Source organism: Anastrepha obliqua, chromosome 1 (genome assembly GCF_027943255.1).
Source record: "Anastrepha obliqua isolate idAnaObli1 chromosome 1, idAnaObli1_1.0, whole genome shotgun sequence".
In the NCBI taxonomy this organism is placed as follows: Eukaryota; Metazoa; Arthropoda; class Insecta; order Diptera; family Tephritidae; genus Anastrepha; species Anastrepha obliqua.
In genome coordinates, this window is record NC_072892.1 from 118,120,680 (window position 1) to 118,139,969 (window position 19,290).

Genomic DNA, 19,290 nt, shown 5'->3' on the forward strand with positions numbered 1-19,290 from the left:
AGTTCAAGGTGAATGGCACAAACCCACCTGAAATCGACAGGTGTCTTTTGCATGTCTCTATTTTACATCAATGTCAAAGTTTAAGAAGAGACTCCAAAAGCTGTAAATTCACAAAACAAAGAATGCAAAGATAATGTGAAATGCTTAAAACTCTAACATCAATGGGGTCAAAGTATTTTCCATGAATCCTACTGAGTGCTGACTCTCGCCCACCCCTTCTGATGCTGTAGCAAAAGTCTTTTGTGTGTCAATTTAGGATTTCGTTGACGGCTACTTGCAAGCAAAGCCGACCACATAAAGCAAAGCCAGTGTAGAAAATTTGAAACAACTACAACAAAAATAAAAGATATATCAACAATAAAACCAACAATAATGCGGAAGCATTGCAAGTGCAGGAACAGCCTCTTTCGGGAAGGCAAAGCTTGCGCTCAACATTATTGTACGCTAAATCCGGAATGGATTTACGGCTCAATTCGAACGCTCGTGCCATACTACGCTACACCCGACCATCTCCTCGCTATGCCAGTACTATGGAACAAAAGCAACTATAGGTAGGAAAAATACAATAAAATGAATGAATGAATAGCGAAGGAAATGCTCAGGGGCTACGAGGCAACACAAATGCAAAAAATAAGCAAACAAGATTGCGTATAACAAAGGAAAGTCGAATGTGTTGCCGGCTACGTACAATGCCATGACCCCAGCATCTGCACCTCGCACCAGCGCTCGGCGAGCAATTGGCATCTCGGCAACGGGGGTTGTTGATTGACTAAGAAGTGACGGCGTTAGCGTGAACTTGGCATGTGGCTACAGCCCACCCGTCGAGCTGCTTGGCAATTTTTTGGATTTCACATCCGTTATTGAGCTGGTGGCTGCGGCTGTCTCTCACCAACTGCCAGTTGCTGGTGCTGCTCTGTTGCTGATGTTGATGCCAAAGCTATTTTTTGGTTGGTACTGCTGGTCTTTTATTGGGCGCGTTTTTGTGCATTTCTCGGGTGGCAAGGATTTGTTTTGCCATTTAAATTCTTTTCCTTCATTTGTGCTGATGCGCCGTGGCTTGGCATGGTCTGTGGTTAGCTGCATGGAACGCGGTAGGGGGGCATGAACGTACGCGTATTTATGGCACTGACTGTTGCTAAATTAGAATCGTAGCAGTTAAAGCGAAGCAATATTTCTCATCAGGATTACATTTTTATTGTTTTGTGTGACAGACGGTAGCCGTCACTTGTCCTTTAAATGGTGCGTGGGGGAGTGGAGTGTGGGAGCAGTGGTGGCGACGGGACGAAACAGAACGCAGACACAGGCAAACAAGCGTGATTTTTGCCGCTTAATCATGTTCGTCGGTTTATTCAAGCATTTTATTACTTGAGGAATTGGCAACTGTGGGTGTGCAATGCCACAGACTTTTGGTATTTTCACGTATAATTAGCCTTTCGGGCTGATTATGGCACGTAAATGAATGTATACATATAATTTATTGGCATCTGATGACTTCACTATTTTTCTTTTCTTTTTTTTTTTTTTGGTTAGTTATAATTAGTCAGAATACCTGTTCTCCCTCGGCAAGCAATGGCAAACCTCCGAGTGTATTTCTGCCATGAAAAAGCTTCTCATAAAAAACCATCTGCCGTTCGAAGTCGGCTTAGAATTATAGATCCCTCCATTTGTGGAGCAACATCAAGACGCCCGCTACAAATAGGAGGAGGACCTCGAACTATGTGCCTAAGGGAAGTGTACGCGTCAATAATTATTTTTTTTATTTTACTTTTAGTTAGATACTTGATTTTGGTTTTAACTCTTACCAAAAGGTGGCGCAAAACTAATTATCCAATTTTGTTTTTGAATAACTTTTTTACTTTGAGTGATGGAAATCTTTATTTTGACCTTTACGTGCTCCATTGCTAGTCTGTTTGTATACTTCAGCTGTCTAGTTCACAAGTGTCAAAAATATCGTCATTTGCAAAAATTAAAAATCTTCCGATAGAGGGATTAATTTTGCGCCAGCTTGTATCTTCCTAAATTCAATAAAGACGTTAGACCAATCTGACACTTTCAAAAAATCGATTTTTGTAGTACACTTTAAACCTGTATCTCTTACCTAAACGGACCTTTTTGACCTTTTCTTGAAACAGGTATAATGGGACTGATTTAAAAAGTCAGTTAGAGGGTTAAATGGCTCCACAGAAATTTTAAGCAGGTTAAGGTGAGTGCGTTAGTTAGTGTAAAAGCTACAGAGTATTCTTTGCCAGCACAAAGCTTTTTGAAAACAGACGGGAACTGAGCCCTGGAATGACTTACTGGACATTCACTACAGTTGTTAAGCCCATAGCAACTTACGCTTCCCTAGTATGGTGGCCTAAAGTTAAGCAACGAGAGCCAGTAAATGAGCTCAACAAACTGTACCGCCTCGTCGGTGTCGGCACAACAGGAGCAATGAAGACATGACCAACTGAGGCATTAGGTGTGCTCTTACACGTGCTTCACACCGCATCACCGCTCTAAAAAGTGGAGATATGTAAGGGCATTTAATGATCCTAGAAGACTTCCCAAATACTCCTGTTCTTTATAGGGTTAACTCATTATGTCCCAAACCCATTCTCTTCAGGAACTTTCAAGTTCTTATTACTTATCGACCTTATACGACCTGGAAAAATAATTCTATCAACTTCAAACCTTTATCCCAGATAAGGTATACTAATGGGTGGAAATCAGACGATGGTAGAACAGGAACGGGAATCAATCGGCCTAAACTCAAGAAATCGATTCCAATGGGTTCTTATCCAACAATCGTCCAGGCAGAAATACATGTCATTGAGATATTTATTTATTTATTTATTGGTGTGAGGGAATTTCTCTGTAGAAATATAAGAGGATCCTACATTTACATACTTTCAGATTGTCAGGGAGCTTTAAAAGCAGTTCTATCAACTATAATCATCTCAAAAATGGTATATGTCTGTCTGAAAATTCTCAGCGTGTTCGGGAACTTCAACATGGTATCATTGGTTGGGTTTCTGGAAACGAGGGACATGAGGAAAATGAAATAACAGAACCATATGACTAAAACGGGACAAACTAGGTAAGAGGCAAAATCGGCCTCTCTGTGGACTTACAAAGGGGCACATTAATGAATTTGTCAGAACGTAGGAGGAGAAGAAATTCGTTGAACACTGGCGAATTTATATCGGTCAGCGACAAGAGAAGCAATTCCTAACGCCAGACAGGAGGGTTTCTGATGAGCTACTTTTACTCACCAGAGTAAACTTAAAACTTTTAACTTTGAAAATCTGCCGAAATTTATTAATTTTTTATCATCTCTTCGGTTAGGGCGCACTTAGGTGCCATATTTTCGGAATGAAATTTTCTTGAATTTCAACATTTTTAGTTCATTTTCTCTACAAAGTTGACTAGCATGCCCACATGTGACGTTATTCTTTTAAAATATGTATTATTACAAAAAAAAACACAAAAACACATTTATATTTTTTCATTTTACTTCATATAGGGTTTTTCAGTAAGAGCGCTTCAACTTTTGAACTTTTTTGAATAAAACACAAACGGTTTGACTTTTTTAACTAATTTTTTTTTTATTATCGAGTTTGAACATATACATTTAAGTATGAAATTGGATTTCTTTTGCATGACCACCGCGTGCACGTTTTACGAAGTCCAATCGTTGAACCCAATTTTCGACCACTCTTTTGCATAAATCGGCCGAAATTCCAGCAATTTCGCGTTCAATATTGGCTCTGAGCTCACAAATCGTCGCCGGCTTGTTACTGTAGACCAATGACTTCACATAACCCCAAAACGGGACGGCTTGTTAAATGGACAGTAAAATGGCCGTAATGCTCTTAAAGTAGCAGCAACAGAACGATTATTTTCATAAAAAATTTGCACGATTTGCAATCGTTGCTCAAGTGTGTAGTGTTCCATGATGAAATGTATGCTAATGAAGTTTACAAATGACAAGCGAAAAATAAAAAATATTGCGTCGTTCGCCCTCCCTATCGGAAAAAAGTTGAAGCGCACCTATTGAATAACCCTATATTTTTATTATTTTCACTGAAATTTCATTAAAATCGGTCCGTTTGTCCTGTAACCTAATAAAGAGTTATCTAATAGGAGGTGTTAATTTGATGTTCAAAGAAAAATGCCATTTTTTAATATAAATTATCGGATGTTCATTTCATTATAAAGAGGAAGGTATGCCATTAATAGTGGAAAATAACATCAGGCAAATTACCCCCACGATCACGCTTACAGGACAATATCCTTGTCATGAAATTTTCCATAACCGGATTGCAAAGGGACTGCCTTTTCGATGGCCTCACGAATTCCATCTTTGAGTTCTTAAATCGACCCTGGGCTGTTGGCGTAGACCTTCTCTTTCACGTGGCCCCAAAGAAAAAAGTCACAAGGTGTTAAATCACAAGATCTGGGTGGCCAATTGTGATCACCTTTTCGAGAGATAACACGGTCCGGAAACTTTTCCCGTATAAGATCAATGGTTTCGTTGCTGAAAATAAACGTTGTCCAGATCAATAACATCCGATTCCGGTCGATAGCGCAATCCATTCACCAATAACACCTGTTATTGTAAAACCCTTTACAAAAAATGCCACTTCAAATTATGTAATTAGTATAGATGAAATTAAAAAATTAAGCTTTACAAAAGAAAAATGTGCATTTAAAATGTAAAGCATTGAAAATCTAGAAACACAAAGTAAAATGTATAGAAAAGAGGAACTCAACTAATAGACATATAAAACAATTAAGTTTCCCTAATGGGCCCTAATGGGAAAGATTCACTAAAAAGTATGGAACACGATTTATAAGGATCTTAAAGTAAGATATGAAAAATGCTACATAACCGCAGACTTGAAATGAATGAAACTGTAAAAATAAACCCCATTAGAAATCACAGGTGGAATGAATATTTCACAAACTTATATTCTATGGAATCAGAAGCCGAACTCATTATCCTAAACATTGCAAAGGTGGAAGATGTTCAAATTGAAAAGAACATTGTCGAAGATCCGGCTGTTCAATTGAACACAAAGTAAAATGTATAGAAAAGAGGAACTCAACTAATAGACATATAAAACAATTAAGTTTCCCTAATGGGCCCTAATGGGAAAGATTCACTAAAAAGTATGGAACACGATTTATAAGGATCTTAAAGTAAGATATGAAAAATGCTACATAACCGCAGACTTGAAATGAATGAAACTGTAAAAATAAACCCCATTAGAAATCACAGGTGGAATGAATATTTCACAAACTTATATTCTATGGAATCAGAAGCCGAACTCATTATCCTAAACATTGCAAAGGTGGAAGATGTTCAAATTGAAAAGAACATTGTCGAAGATCCGGCTGTTCAATTAAGGAATAGAAAATCACCTGGTACAGACGCAGTAATAAAGGAAATGCTGAAATATGAAGAACTATTTGTTGAATGTTATCATTCAGTCATCCGCAATATCTCATGAATGGAAAACAATCATTGCTATCCCAATTTTCAAAAAAGGTAGCTAGTGTGATCCACAAATTTATAAAGGAATATCGTTGCTTCAATCCACTCACAAAATTCAATTCAAACCACTCAATCCACAATCTCTAAAATAAAACTTATAAACTCGCACCTCGAGAAAGATTTGCTCAAGAAAGCAGGGTATCAGGTTGCCTTAGAGACATAATATGAAGAAAGGTGAAACCCGAATATGAAAATCTGTAATACGCCCGATTTTGACGTATGACGCAGAGACACGAGTTGAAAATGGAATTACATGGCCATTCCATATCTGCGTTAATTGAAGACACAAACATTTTTTTAATTTTATTATATTGGAACTTTGATTTTAATTAATTTTATGTTTATTCGTGTAAGGAAATGTAATTTATATTGCCTGAAGAAAAGCAGGCACGAAGCCTATAATAAAAGACAAAGAAAAAGAAGTAAAAAAAATATCAAAGCAGAAAAGAGAGGAAGACGCTCTTATGAGCATGTTTGCATGTAGGCATTGCTTTTGTGGGTGTGAATTGTGTGCGTTGTATGAATTAAAAAAAAACACAGGCATAACAGAAAAGAAAGTGCCGTTTATTATTTGTGCTGCGTTTGATCAATTCTCTTAAATTAGTGTGTGCGTTAGATGTCCATGAGTGAGTCCTGTAACTCCTTTTCTAAAAAAATGAATACATGAATAATGGATTCTTTGGCACGAACTCTGCAGTGGTGAAAAGCTTTTTATGCTGACAATTTCATGAAAATCAGTTTATCCGCTTGTGCTGCAATCTATTACCAAATTAAATAAATAGTGAAAAAAAAATAGATTAGCTAAAAACATGCCATTTATATTTACTTGAATTTAAAGGTTTTTAATTTTTTTTTCCAAAATTTACCAACTAAAACGATTTGATAAAAAATAAAAATTTTCGAAAAAGCTTGAAAATATTCTTATTTTTTTAATTTAAGCAACAAGCAATGTCAAGCCTCCGAGTGTATTTCTGCCATAAAAAAACTTCTTATAAAAAACATTTACCGTTCAGAGTCGGCTTAAAACTGCAAGACCCTCCATTTGAGGACCAACATCAAGACGCACGCCGAAAATAAGAGGGAGAGCTCGACCAAACATCTAACAGAAGTGTACGCCAGTTATTATTATTTTTTTGTTTTTTGTTTCGCTCAGATTGCAATAACTGCAAAAAGACCTAAGACCTAAAAAAATAATTCAAACTCATTTTCGTATTCAGTGAACCCAAATTAGTCTGAAAATGCTTTTTCAATAAAGTATTATAATTTTCTCACCAAAGTATTTTTTTCATATACACTAGTGTAATTAATATTTACCAAATGTCTCCGCGTGAGTGTACGCTTACAAACTTCGATGTTTTGTTAAAGTTGTTGGTGATATCTAGGCACAATTGTGGCTCAATCTGGGCAATTTCCCGCCTATGATTACCTTTCAAGGCTTCATTTGTTTTTGGTTTCTTTACACAAACCCTATCTTTGCGATGGTTCCTCAGAAAATAATTTAAATTCAATCTCAACAGCCAAACTGCTCCAAAATATCGTAAAATTTATTCTTTCCGCTAATTTCGATTGAATGTTTCTTGCGCCATTTTATCTTTGAACCAAATATAATCAAAAATATATAAATACCTATGCTAAAGGGTTTTCCAATAAAAGGTGTTATCTATCGCTATCGAGAGATGATTAACGATTTTTATGGCCGGAATTGGATTGTAACGTTTATTTTCAACAAGACGGCGCTACGTGCCACACAAGCAACGAAACCATTGATCTTTTACGGGAAAAGTTTCCCGTCCCTGTTATCTCTCGAAGAGGTGATCACAATTGGCCACCGAGATCTTGTGATTTAACACCTTGCGACGTTTTTCTTTGGGGCTACATGAAAGAGAAGGTCTACGCCAACAGTGCAGGGTCGATTTAAGACCTCAAAGATGGAACTCGTGAGGGTATCGAGGACATAGGGCAGCCACTTTGCAATTCGTTTATGGAAAATTTACATGACAAGGATATTGTCCTGTAAGCGTGGTCGTGGGGGTAATTTGCCTGATGTTATTTTCCACTATTAACGGCATACCTTCCCCTTTATAATGAAATAAACATCCGATCATTTATATTAAAAAATAGCACTTTTCTTTGAATATCAAAATAACACCGCTTATTGGAAAACCCTTTATGAACAATATAGCAAAACCCGAGTCTCGAGCTTACCGTCTCTTGACTGTGAGCCTGATTCTAGCTGCATTTTGATCTTCTTCAATGCTTTCCCTTACACCAGCGATATTTTCAATTAAAACGTCAAAAGGAAGTTTCGAAGTTTACACCTATCCACATGCAGTGTGATGAATCTCATTCGAAGTCGTTCCGTAATTCAAGGTTTTAACTCTTATGCTATGCTATGCTACGTTTATACTTGCACGTGTACGTTATACTATTTTTCTGATGAAATCCCCGTACACAGAACTCTGATTTAAGTGATGCTATTCCTGGAATTCAATCGCTTTCCTTACCTATGCCGTATAATTCATGTAATAAAAAGTCGAATCTAATTAACTTTTATTCTCTTCAGTAGCCTCAATATGCCACTATAAGAACGAGTAGTGCATAAGGGAAGTTTTATATATATTAATTTTTTCTTGCAACATCTCCATCCACACAAATGGCTCTCAAAGTCACTACAAAACCATTGAGAAACCTGACAGGTTTAATACAAAGTGATAAAGATAGAAATTAAAGTGCACGTGTGTAGCGCAAACTTATTTAATGAAAAAATGGAATTATGTTGTAATGGTATAAGTTTATTGCCCGTACATAAAGAAAAAGTGAAATGGGTAGAGATGTCAAAAATTGATGGGCATAGAACAAATTGAATTTGACAGGTGTAGTTGATGAGAAATGGATGAAAAAAGTGGTTTATAAAGTGCGCACCAACAAATTGTTTACCGAGTGGTCCTAATACAAGTATGGTATCTTTTTTAAATCATACATTATTTTGCCAGCAAAAGCCTTTTAACACTCAAAACAGTTACTGTCATTCAGCGCTGCCATCAGTACGTATAACGAAACGAGTGATTTTTTTTGTTTTGAATATTACAAATTTATTTCCCAAGTGAGATCTGTCTTACCCAATTGAAACTATAATTCATGATACTCACTGTCCTCGCCGTCATATGGTGCATACCGACGAGAATGTGTGCTCAAACCGCTTATCGGCTCACAGCGAATTTCAAGGAATCAGCTAATTTACTGATGTAATAAGTGCTTTATTTACAACAGAGGTGGCCAAAAACTGAGATTGTGATATTAATGTGTTGATCATATAAGAAAAAATGGACGCAGCATTGCAGTCTAAACATGGACTGATTTGAAAACGTAAGAATACGTGAGAAAAAAGCGAGCACTTGAGCACAAGTCATATATGACATAGCAGCCAATCTTACTTCGGTTGGCCTTATCTTGTATTCTATCATTCTTGAAGGAAATCGACTCGCTATCAGCCTCAGCAACTCGTGATTTTATGTACTAACTTTATAATAATTTAAGCAATGGCAATCCACATCGTTATACGAGCTTCGCAGTTTTTGCCTTATTTTGTATGGGCACCAATTTGGCATCAAATTTAAAACAGAAATAATTTTTGCTGACAAGTAGCATTTCCATCTCGTAGTGATAGTTGGCATGTGCAAAGAATGATAGTTCTGATATAAATTTTGCATGAGTGGTGACATCATTTTCCACCTTGCGTCATATAAATCATTTCGTGTGAAAGAAATCATTTCCATGAATGTCTTAGAAAATTGAGTTGACAGATTGCGCCAATGCGAAGTCAGTGGAAGCAGCTGTTCACTAAATGTGAACTTTAGTATTTCTCAGAAAACGAAATTGCGTTTTATATATTTTACTTAATCTGTAGAAAATGATTTTATTTTTACTACGTGTACCTGGGTATTTGGCCGAGCTCCTCCTCCTATTTGTGGTGTGCGTCTTGATGTTGTTCCACTAATGGAGGGACCTACAGTTTCAAGCCGACTCCGACCGGCAGTTATTTTTATGAGGAGCTTTTTCAAGGCAGAAATACACTCGGAGAATTGCCATTGCCTGCCGAGGGGCGACCGCTATTAGAAAAAACTTTTTCTTCATTCACCGAGATTCGAACCTACGTTCTCTCTGAATTTCGAATGGTGGTCAAGCACCAACGTATTCGGCTACGGCGATCACTTTCATTTGCCTAACAAATTAACAGCGCAGCGAGGAAGTAAGTACGTGAGCTGGAGCCGAATGTCGAATAAAATCCTAGTCAAGGCAAATAAGTCTTTCGAACTTAAAACACCCACATAAAGAAAACTGGGAAAACACGCAATTCATACGATACTGGATGGAAAGCCCAGGGCAAATGCATTCAAAACAATTGATTCTTTCTTCTAGAGAAGTGTCAAGCACACTCTTAATCTGGATATATAGACCTAATGAACTCTCACTGGATACTATCCGAGGCATTGATACTATACGAAGACACTTCGTTATCATTTCAGGAAACTAAGATTAGTGATGTCCAGCGTCTGTCGTTTTTGCGAACTAGGTGATGAGACACCATAGCACATCCAGACTTATTCATCTGGATAGTTAAATCCTAAACCCATTGGTAATATGGAACAAAAGCGCGAGGAAGTGTTCAAATCCAGTAGAAACCTTCAATTATAGATTCAAGGTCAAGCACATTAGACCACATCAGAGATCCCATAATTGGTGCTTACACATTTTTTGGGTGTTTGGACGAGCTGCTCCTCCTATTTATGGCAGTGTAGGAAGCACCTGAGAAAATGTTTATGTTCCGTAGCGCCAGAGGCAATCTTTCTGCAGCTCATCGATGTGTTCAAAAACCAAAAAAAAAAACAACATAGTTTATGTCACTTTCAGGTTTAATAAATTGCATTTTCTCTGCTTCACTGAAGAAACGGCTACTTGACATTAGAAGAAAAATTATATAAAAACTTCAATTTTTCTTCTTTGAGGGCTAAGACATCAAAGTGACCTTCACTATTTCTATTCATTTCATACGTACAAATTATGCAAATAAATGTAGATTATATTAAATGAAGAGATAAATTTAATTTACGTCAGACATAATCCTAAGGTATCTAAGGTCTAAGATATCTAAGCCACTTGGAATTCAAATGGAATGCTTGGTTGCGCATTTCATATTAATTTGATTGCACTTCAGTATTTATTTGAAAATTTCCATTACTTCCAAATACAAACGAATAACTCAAATAATTTCCAAGTGTAACAGATTATCTACCTATTGTAATAATTTTATTACTAAAATGGGTTCGCTGCACACACACATACAAATGCTGAACCCTTACAAGTTTAAAAGAGTAGCGCACACACCCCACACAATGATGTCAAATTAAACGCAATTTATTATCCTTTTTTTCAACAATCTATCCAGGACAACGAGGGCATCACTATTACAATAGAGTCACGTGGCAGCAATTTGAGCACACGCCGCACTCCATATTTCCCCCCTTGCTTTCACTTTTTCGCTATTGTTGCCAATACACAGACAATTCCAACCGCCAAGCGACGAGCGACAGCCGCAACTTGCGCTTGTATCTAGCGGAAGAACATTGGCATCGTTAGACCCCTCGTTATCTGATCTGTTTTACTATGCCCGTACTCCGCAACGCACCGCTTCGTTCCGTATTGGCCTCCGTTTTAATAGTAAATTACTGTTTGGAGTTACCGGCGGTCGGCTCGTTGATGATGGGTGCGTGTAATGCGGCATAAGACAACATTGACAACATGCCACCAACACCAACAACCGCAACTACACCAACAACCACAATACCAACAATAACAATAGCTAACAAGAAAAACAACAGAGCCAACTTACCATATACTCATTGAGCAGGAGAATGCGGTGTGCGCGCAAGGGAAGTGGCAGCAACTGCCGCTATTCATAATAAATGGAATCTACGGATTGTGTGTGGTGTGGCAGCAAATTCAAATTAAGTAATTAATATTGTAACTGGTCAGCGCAGGGGGAAAAGTGTGCTTTAGAGGAAGAAAAAGAGAAATAAAAGAATTTGCGGCTGTTTTATTTTAGCCAGCAACCGACGAATTAAGGCAGACAGTTTAATTTATATTCATTTACTTGTGGTAAGAAGGCAGTACAAAATAAGAAACTGATAGAGTGGGGTGGGGCAATGAGCTGCCTAGCTTGCGGGGTCCATGCTAATGATTCAACAAAGTGTGTGAGATGCGAGGAATTGAGGAGACCTTAAAATTGGCATCAGTGCAAGATGGTCGACAATTTTGGTTTATAACGAAACATTTAAAAAAATGTATCAAAAAAAGGATCCGTTTATGTGAGTAGTAAATCATATTTAAGTAAATCAAAAGCGCGCTCGTGTTTCCTGAATAGCCTCATTAGACTGAATTTCAAAGTATTTTAAAGATTCTCCTACCCAGTTAAAGTTGTACGTAAGATAAATTTGGTTATTCCTTTTCTTTATTATTATTTTTATTTATTTAGTAATCCAAAGCAGTTTTTGTTACAAACTATGAAAAAATTATTAATGCTGAACAATTCGCTCAAAAAGAAATTAAACTTACAATTTATTTATTTCACATTAATGAAGAAAATGTAACATTTCTTATAGTTTACAGAGAAAGAATACTTTGAATATATTGTAGTTAAGCAATTCATGTAGTAACATTCTGAAGTAGTACTTTGTGGACGAAACATCTAAGCCAATATGATTTGAAAGCATATTAAATTCTCTCACAGTTCTAGAATTCGAAACATTGGAAACATACTTAGCTCTAACCATCCCGAACTTCGTACATATTTCTCTATCCGCAAACTAGAGTTTGAGTGTCATGACAGGGCAATGAGTGCCATGCCGATAATCAAACCCAGTAGGGGGGAGATAAAATCTCTTAGTTATGCAGGTAACATTTCTCTGATCTGGGTTCCAGTCTGATCTAGGGCGACTGAATTGGCCTCAGAGACCTCCTATACGTTCATCGGTCTCCCCTGACTGTTATTAAAGGGGAATCGCACAACTCACTTCTCAGGAAAAGGCAGATCAGATTTAACTCAATTTCTTCGTGTACTATTTCGAAGTCCCTTTGGCCCTAATACAATGAACGCAGGACGCAGAAAGGCCTGGGGACTTCACGCCATTCAATTTCCAAACTCGCAGCTGTCCGGTTATTGTACTATCGGCGCACACATAGAAAAACTAAGTTTACCATTTACCCCATTGCAAAAGCTGGGGAAACCTTTCAGAGAAGGAGACTGTTGAGCACTTTCTCTGTAAATGTCCGGGTTTGGTAGCCAAAAGATTAAGGTCACTTGGTGCTCCTTTCCACGACAGCGTATGGTAGTGCTCCAACCTAAATTCCATCAATCTTCTCCATTACATCAACAGCTCTGGTTGGCCGTATATATCTGCCTGTTGTAGGTCTCATAATGGTATTAAAACAAGGTTTTAGTGTTACTCAGGGAGTGCCATACAACGATAAAACGTTCGCGTGATTTCCTTTACTCAAAACCTTTTTTTCAAAAACGAAATTGGCTAGGCGGCCGTATACAGTCGATTTTTTACAACTTTCCTCAGTTTTTGTATTAAATCCAAGCTTTGAGTTTTACCCAGTTAATTTTTGGACATTTCGACTTAGGATACAATGCCCTGTGATCAAAGCAACTAACATAGAGACGTTTCTCCTCGAACGATTAAGTAGCGCCTTTTAGTGCTTGGCCTCCTATTTTGGCCAAATTCTTTTTGTACCATTACATGGCAGACTATCAACTCATCTCGTGTTGGCTGAAGAGAAAGTACTACTTGCACCACGCAGTTTGCATGATAAGAGGGCAATACATGACAGCCTGAGGAAATTTTAAAAACGACCAGAAGTCAGGGTATCGCCGGATTAAGCATTCGATGAAGCTCTACTGGAGCGATTCACTTTAGAAGTTGAAAAAATTTCGCACAAAATATCAATAAGGGGCCAAAAATGCACATTTTGTACAATCGACGACTTAATTCGCACGCCGGTAAATCTGCGAATAATGACTAAATGGACCTTAAACCAAATAGAATGATTTTCGAAGTCAATCACGGATCCTAATAAAAGTCATGTTCAAGTCTCTGCCTTTTAATAATGAAATATTTTAAAAATATTTTCCTACATTTTCATTGCAAGATATTGAAAGTGAAGCTAATGAGAATGAATCTCTGGAAAAAATATTTTGTGGTGTGCAACATAACTCGGAAGAAAATCATTAAAACAAAAACAAAAAAAAAAATTGTCAACGGAGATGTTACTCAAGGCATCCATCGGAGGTTTTTTTCCAGATTTTTTAATTTTTCATAATACTTGGAATCCAAAAACCAAATCTTCGCTCTTTGATCTAACTTACTCTTTTTGCTTCTAATAAGATTAATAATTACTGAAAAATAAAAAATTGTCCAGCTATGCCTGGCGAATTATATTAAGAAGTACTGTGCGAACGACTGCTCCAGTAGATTTTAAATTATAGTATAAACAGGCTGCAAAAATAAATCAAATTTCAGAAAAGCGCTTTAAAGTCGAGCAGGTAAATGTACGATACTGCCGTCTTGATTTAAAATGTAGGTATCTGCTGGTAGGCAGATATTAAAAAAAATTGCAAAAAAAGTGTAAATATATGCACGATTGAACCAACCCTCGTTGACTTGATATCCAGCTTTTTTAAAGAGCCGTCATAAGCAGTGTTGATTTAAGATTTTTAATAAGATGTCAAAATGACGTTTAAATCCTGAAGTCCTGCTGTTCATCATCCCTCATCCATCGCTACAAGCAACCTGCAGTTTTTTAATGCTGCTACTGACAACAACATATAATCAAAAGTGCAACAGGAAATAAACAACATTATACCCACAACAATGTATGGCATTTACTTAAAGCATAAAGTAACTTAAGGCAACATTTAAAGGAATATTTAAAGGAACAAATACGAATGAATTTAAAATGTTTGGATGCCAGTCACTTTTACATTGGAAAGATATAAAAGTCAAATATTGAAAAGGAAATGTAGAGCAAAAGTATTGCTTCATTATGTGTGTGTGGACGCACATTAAGGCGGGTCAATTATTTGTGTGACAGCTTTCTAACAGATTCCGTTTCTACATTAAATTAGAAAAATTACTATCAAAAGTAGTCCACTAAAGCATAGCTCGGAAGTCAGTTTCGAGCACCCCGAGGCAGTTGGTATAAAAAATGGTGTATTATTATTCGTTTACAGAAGAATTCTACTGGTGGCGGCAAACTGGTGTTCAATCCGCTTTTTTTGTGTTATTTATCGCAAACTAAATTTAGAAAATTTTTAAAGAACATTTTAATACATTTTTCAAAAAAATTTACGAATCTAAACATTTATTTTTCTTGCTCTATTTTCAGGATGGCGCGATTCCATTCTCTCAATACCAAAAAAATGGCTTTCCACTGCAGATTCCGTCGACGAATTTGGATTTGCCTGCGTAAGTAAAGTATTTGAGCTCGTTCAATTACCAGCCATGCGCAGCATAAGTCGCTAGGTTTGCAATTTTTCTCTTGTCAAAAGTTTATGCTTTGAAAGATTTCACAATATAAATGGAAAAGTTTTACATTTTTGGCAAAGAAGCGGACTAATCAAAGACTTATTGTATGAAACCGTTGTCTAATTACTAATAGGTCATCCTTTAAACCGATTTAGCAGAAGGAACCCAAATTAGTTCTTAGCTTGAAATGTGAGAATATTTAATTCACACACTTTTACCCTCGAAAGTCGGCGCGTCATTCGACTCGCCGATAGCTTTGCAAAGATAGCTGTCAAGATAGTCTTGTTGCCCTTTGGACAGTAGACCGTCTTGTTTGTCGGTATGTATCTCTACCGTCATTGCCTTTGCTGTCATTCTCGCGAATTATTCGCCAGACGTTAAGATTTCGATCAGAGCGTCACCTGCCACTCGATTATTTCAAAATAAATTTATTATTACATTCCTTACTTTATCCACGATAACTTTTTATTAATATTTTCTGGCACGACTTAAAATAACAGTTTTATTGCAGTTAATATTGTACAGTCACGACTATCCTACAGTTTTTATAGTGCTAGGCATTACCGGCATGCGTTGTTACAGTTAAATTTTTTTCTTTTTATTTTATTATTTCTTTTTTCATAGCACGAAGTGGTTTTTTGCATTGAAAAAGTTCGCCTTGCGTCTACTATAAATAGAAACAACGAAACTATTATCCAGCAGGAGAATGGATATTTTGTTTCTTGCAGGCGATTTTAATCTTGCGGCTTACCTACCGTGAATTACACGCATTTAAAGCTAAGTAAAAATTTATTCGAAATAAACGTGATCCAGCATTTAAAAGCTCGCTCGTCGAGGTCACTTCCGACTAAAAGTATCATATATCCAAATTTCTAGTGAACTTAGATTTCGTAAACAAAATAATCGAAAAGCCGTTTTCAAATTAGTTTCTTATGATGGAAAACAAGGTGAGAAATGTGCGACCAGCTAACTGGCGGCTGCAGTAGCCGTATGAGTAGGTGCGTAATTATCACTTAGTAGTGCCCCGGCTCGAAATTTCGAACAGGAAACACCAAATAATAGCAAACGTTTTTTTTTTTTCTAATAACGGTCGCGCCTCGAGAGACAATGGCACATCTCCGAGTGTATATCTGCAAGAAAAAACGCGTCATAAAAAACTATCTGCCGTTCGGAGTCGGTCCCTCCGTTTGTGAAAAAACATCTATACGCATACCACAAATAAGAAGAGGAGCTCTGCCAAACACCCGACAAAAGCTTATAAGCGCCAATGGAATACTCTTAATTTTTTTATAATTTTTATCCTTATCGGTCTAGCGCATTTTTTCCATATAAAAAATGTCGTGAATTCGTAAGAATGAAATTACAGCGAACGCTCAATAACGTGAACGCTCTAAAGCGTCAACACCCCAAAACTTGAACAGATATTTTTGTACATTCATTACTCTAAAACGTGAACAAACCCAAAAAGCTCTATAACATGAGCAATAAACGTTACAATTATTTGAATGTACTTTACATTAATCTCAAGTAATCCTGAAATTGGGGAGTCCCCTAATTATAAAATAGGTATTTTATTCGTAATTTTGGTTTTGCAAAGAGTGTTTCGTCTTATGTTTTCTGGTGCAAATGAGTTCTAAAAAATCCGTGTGCTTGACAAAAGGCTAAAATTCTCGGCATTTAAAAAAAAAAGGCCCAAAAGGCTCTGTGACGATTTTAGCAAAGAAATATAAAGTTGCTAAATCAACAATTTGTAACATTAAAGCGAAAAAGCAAGTGATTTTAAAATGCGTAAACAACACGTATTGTGGGCCTGGGAATAGAAAAACACTGCGTTCTTCACAGTTGCCCAAATTGGAGAGAGCTCTTTATCGTTGGTTTTTCCGAATGCGAGATAAAAACTGACCAGTAAGTGCTCTAATGTTCAAAGAAAGGCAAAAATACTGCATGCAAAATTTAAAGAAAATGAAGCAAACTTCGCTAGTGATGGATGGCTCCAAGGATTTAAGAAGAGGTAAGGTATTCGTCTTCTTAAAATATCAGGCAAAAAACTGTCTTCGCAACCTCAGCTAGCGAATCCGTTTAAAGAGCTAAAATGGCCGAATTGGAGTTGTGCAACGATCAGTTATAGGTATAATGCTGATAAGTCGGGGTTATTCTGGAGAGCCCCAGGGGTAAAGTCCGAGAAGCAGCGAATCACGTTTTTATGCTGCTCAAACGCAACTGGATACCACAAGCTTAAGCTTTTGGTAGTTGGAAAGGCGAAAAATCCACGCTGCTTTAAAAACTTTCAGTGTCCCACCGACTATAAGAGTTTTTGTCCGATTTTTGTCCGTGTCGTTGCTCGTGTCGTTGAAAAAAATTAACTTAAAAAAGCCATAAATCTTTTAGATGCGTCTTGGTTTCGTGTTCGTGAAGCAACATTAGCTAAGTGCTGGAACAGTATTTTAAATTTTGCGGTAAACTATGATGATCCCGAAGATAATGTTCCGTTGGCGGTTTTGAAAGAAAAATGGGAAGCTGAACTTCGCACCTTGATGAGCAACACCGTCGATCTCCTCAGTAGTTTAAGTCCTGAGATTCGTTCGTGTGCTCAGATATGCTCAAAGATATGTATGTGGGTTATAGAAAAAACTTTTTTTATTTAACATTTCAGATTGAATTCACGTTACCAGCCATTCATGAATGGAACGAAGATATCGAGGAGGGCAATGCAGATGGCAATCATCAACAAGAGGACGAGTCCGATGATGACGGCACATCAGAGCAACTGGAGAAAATTAAGCCGAAGTTGAAATTTTCAACAAGGCGTTAATATGGGCTGGTCGTGAAGACGGTTAAGGGAAAAAGCTGTGCTTCAAGTTTTAGGAAAAACAGAAGATACAAAAAAAGATGACTGATTTATTTAAATAAAACCATCGCATGACTTAATTTTCAATTAAACAAGAATAAAATGTGAATTTAGATGTGAAAAAATATATTTACTTAGTCTTCTTGGGCATTCCAAAACGTGAACACTTTTGTTAACGTGAACTGCCCTTGTTTGAATTAGTTCACGTTATCGAGCGTGCGCTGGATATGGAAAATCTTTCTGAAAATTCTAAATACAACGGTGAAAAGCTTAAGGAAATGTTCTTATTCTTGCATAAAATTTCAAAAATCGATTTATTATACCATGAGCTATTTCCTATACAAGATTAATAAAAAAAATTTGGCTTGAAATATATGGTCAATATTGAAAAAAAAAACTTAATTTTGTGAGCACAAGTGTAATTCTTAAAACTGAAAGAGCGGCTTTAAACTGGCACAATATTATGTAAAAATTGAATGAGCTATTAAGCAATTGCTAGAATTTTTCTAAAGGTTCTTATTGGCAACTTTGAAATTTTGATGAGAATTTTTTGAATATTCTAAAATTTTGTACAACGTTGGAGACTTTAAGTTACTTAAATTTGTTGTACTAAAATTTTATAAATAAAAATCAAATAAATAAGCAAACCTTTGTAAGATATTGTGAGCATAGCTGTACATATGTACTTATGTACATACACTTTGAAGTTTGTGCACAAATTCGCTTTAAGCCTTATAAATCCCCTTTGTTGACACTCTCTACTAAACAAACAGGCTACCTCAAATGGTCAGAAAAGCCGTATGCGAGTATCGTTCGTATTCAATATCTTCCTTCGTCCACGCTTCGTTCCCACAAACAATAGCTTACAAACTCAACATCTCCTCAATAAATACACAACTAATTCTGTTTGTTATAATTAGTAATGCAAATAATGAAAAACGTACCTTTGTTCCTGCTAACTTATCAATCCCCACACTTTCGGATTTCATCGCCAGCATCCACCAGTCGTCAGTGGTTGGTTTCCATTGATTTTTTTGTGTATTTGAGAACAAAGGTGACTCCAATCCGGCAACTTTACTTCTCACAAACGCTATCTCTTTGACAACCGTGGCAGTGGAAAGAACCATTGCTCGATCCACGAAGCATGTGTATGTACAATATGTATCGGGTGCTTTTTAAGAGCTTGAGAAATTAAAATGATGATAGAAAACAGAAATATTGCTGGAATAATTTTTATTTTATTATAATCTCGTTGAAAAGTTCATGACTTTTATTTTTTGAATATGATATCCGGAATATTTATGTCCGCCGCGACTACG

At 36.8% G+C, this 19,290-nt stretch overlaps 1 protein-coding gene across 1 annotated transcript in view; it reads left to right on the forward strand.

Moving 5' to 3' along the window:
* Nucleotides 1–15,817: 15,817 nt before the first annotated feature.
* Nucleotides 15,818–19,290, forward strand: part of LOC129235849 (choline O-acetyltransferase) — a 42,643-nt gene continuing 39,170 nt past the window's right edge. Inside the window, exon 1 of the mRNA XM_054869900.1 lies at nt 15,818–16,070. Within this exon, the coding sequence (XP_054725875.1) occupies nt 16,056–16,070 (15 nt within the window). The 5' untranslated portion in view covers nt 15,818–16,055. The remainder of the gene's footprint in view (nt 16,071–19,290) is intronic.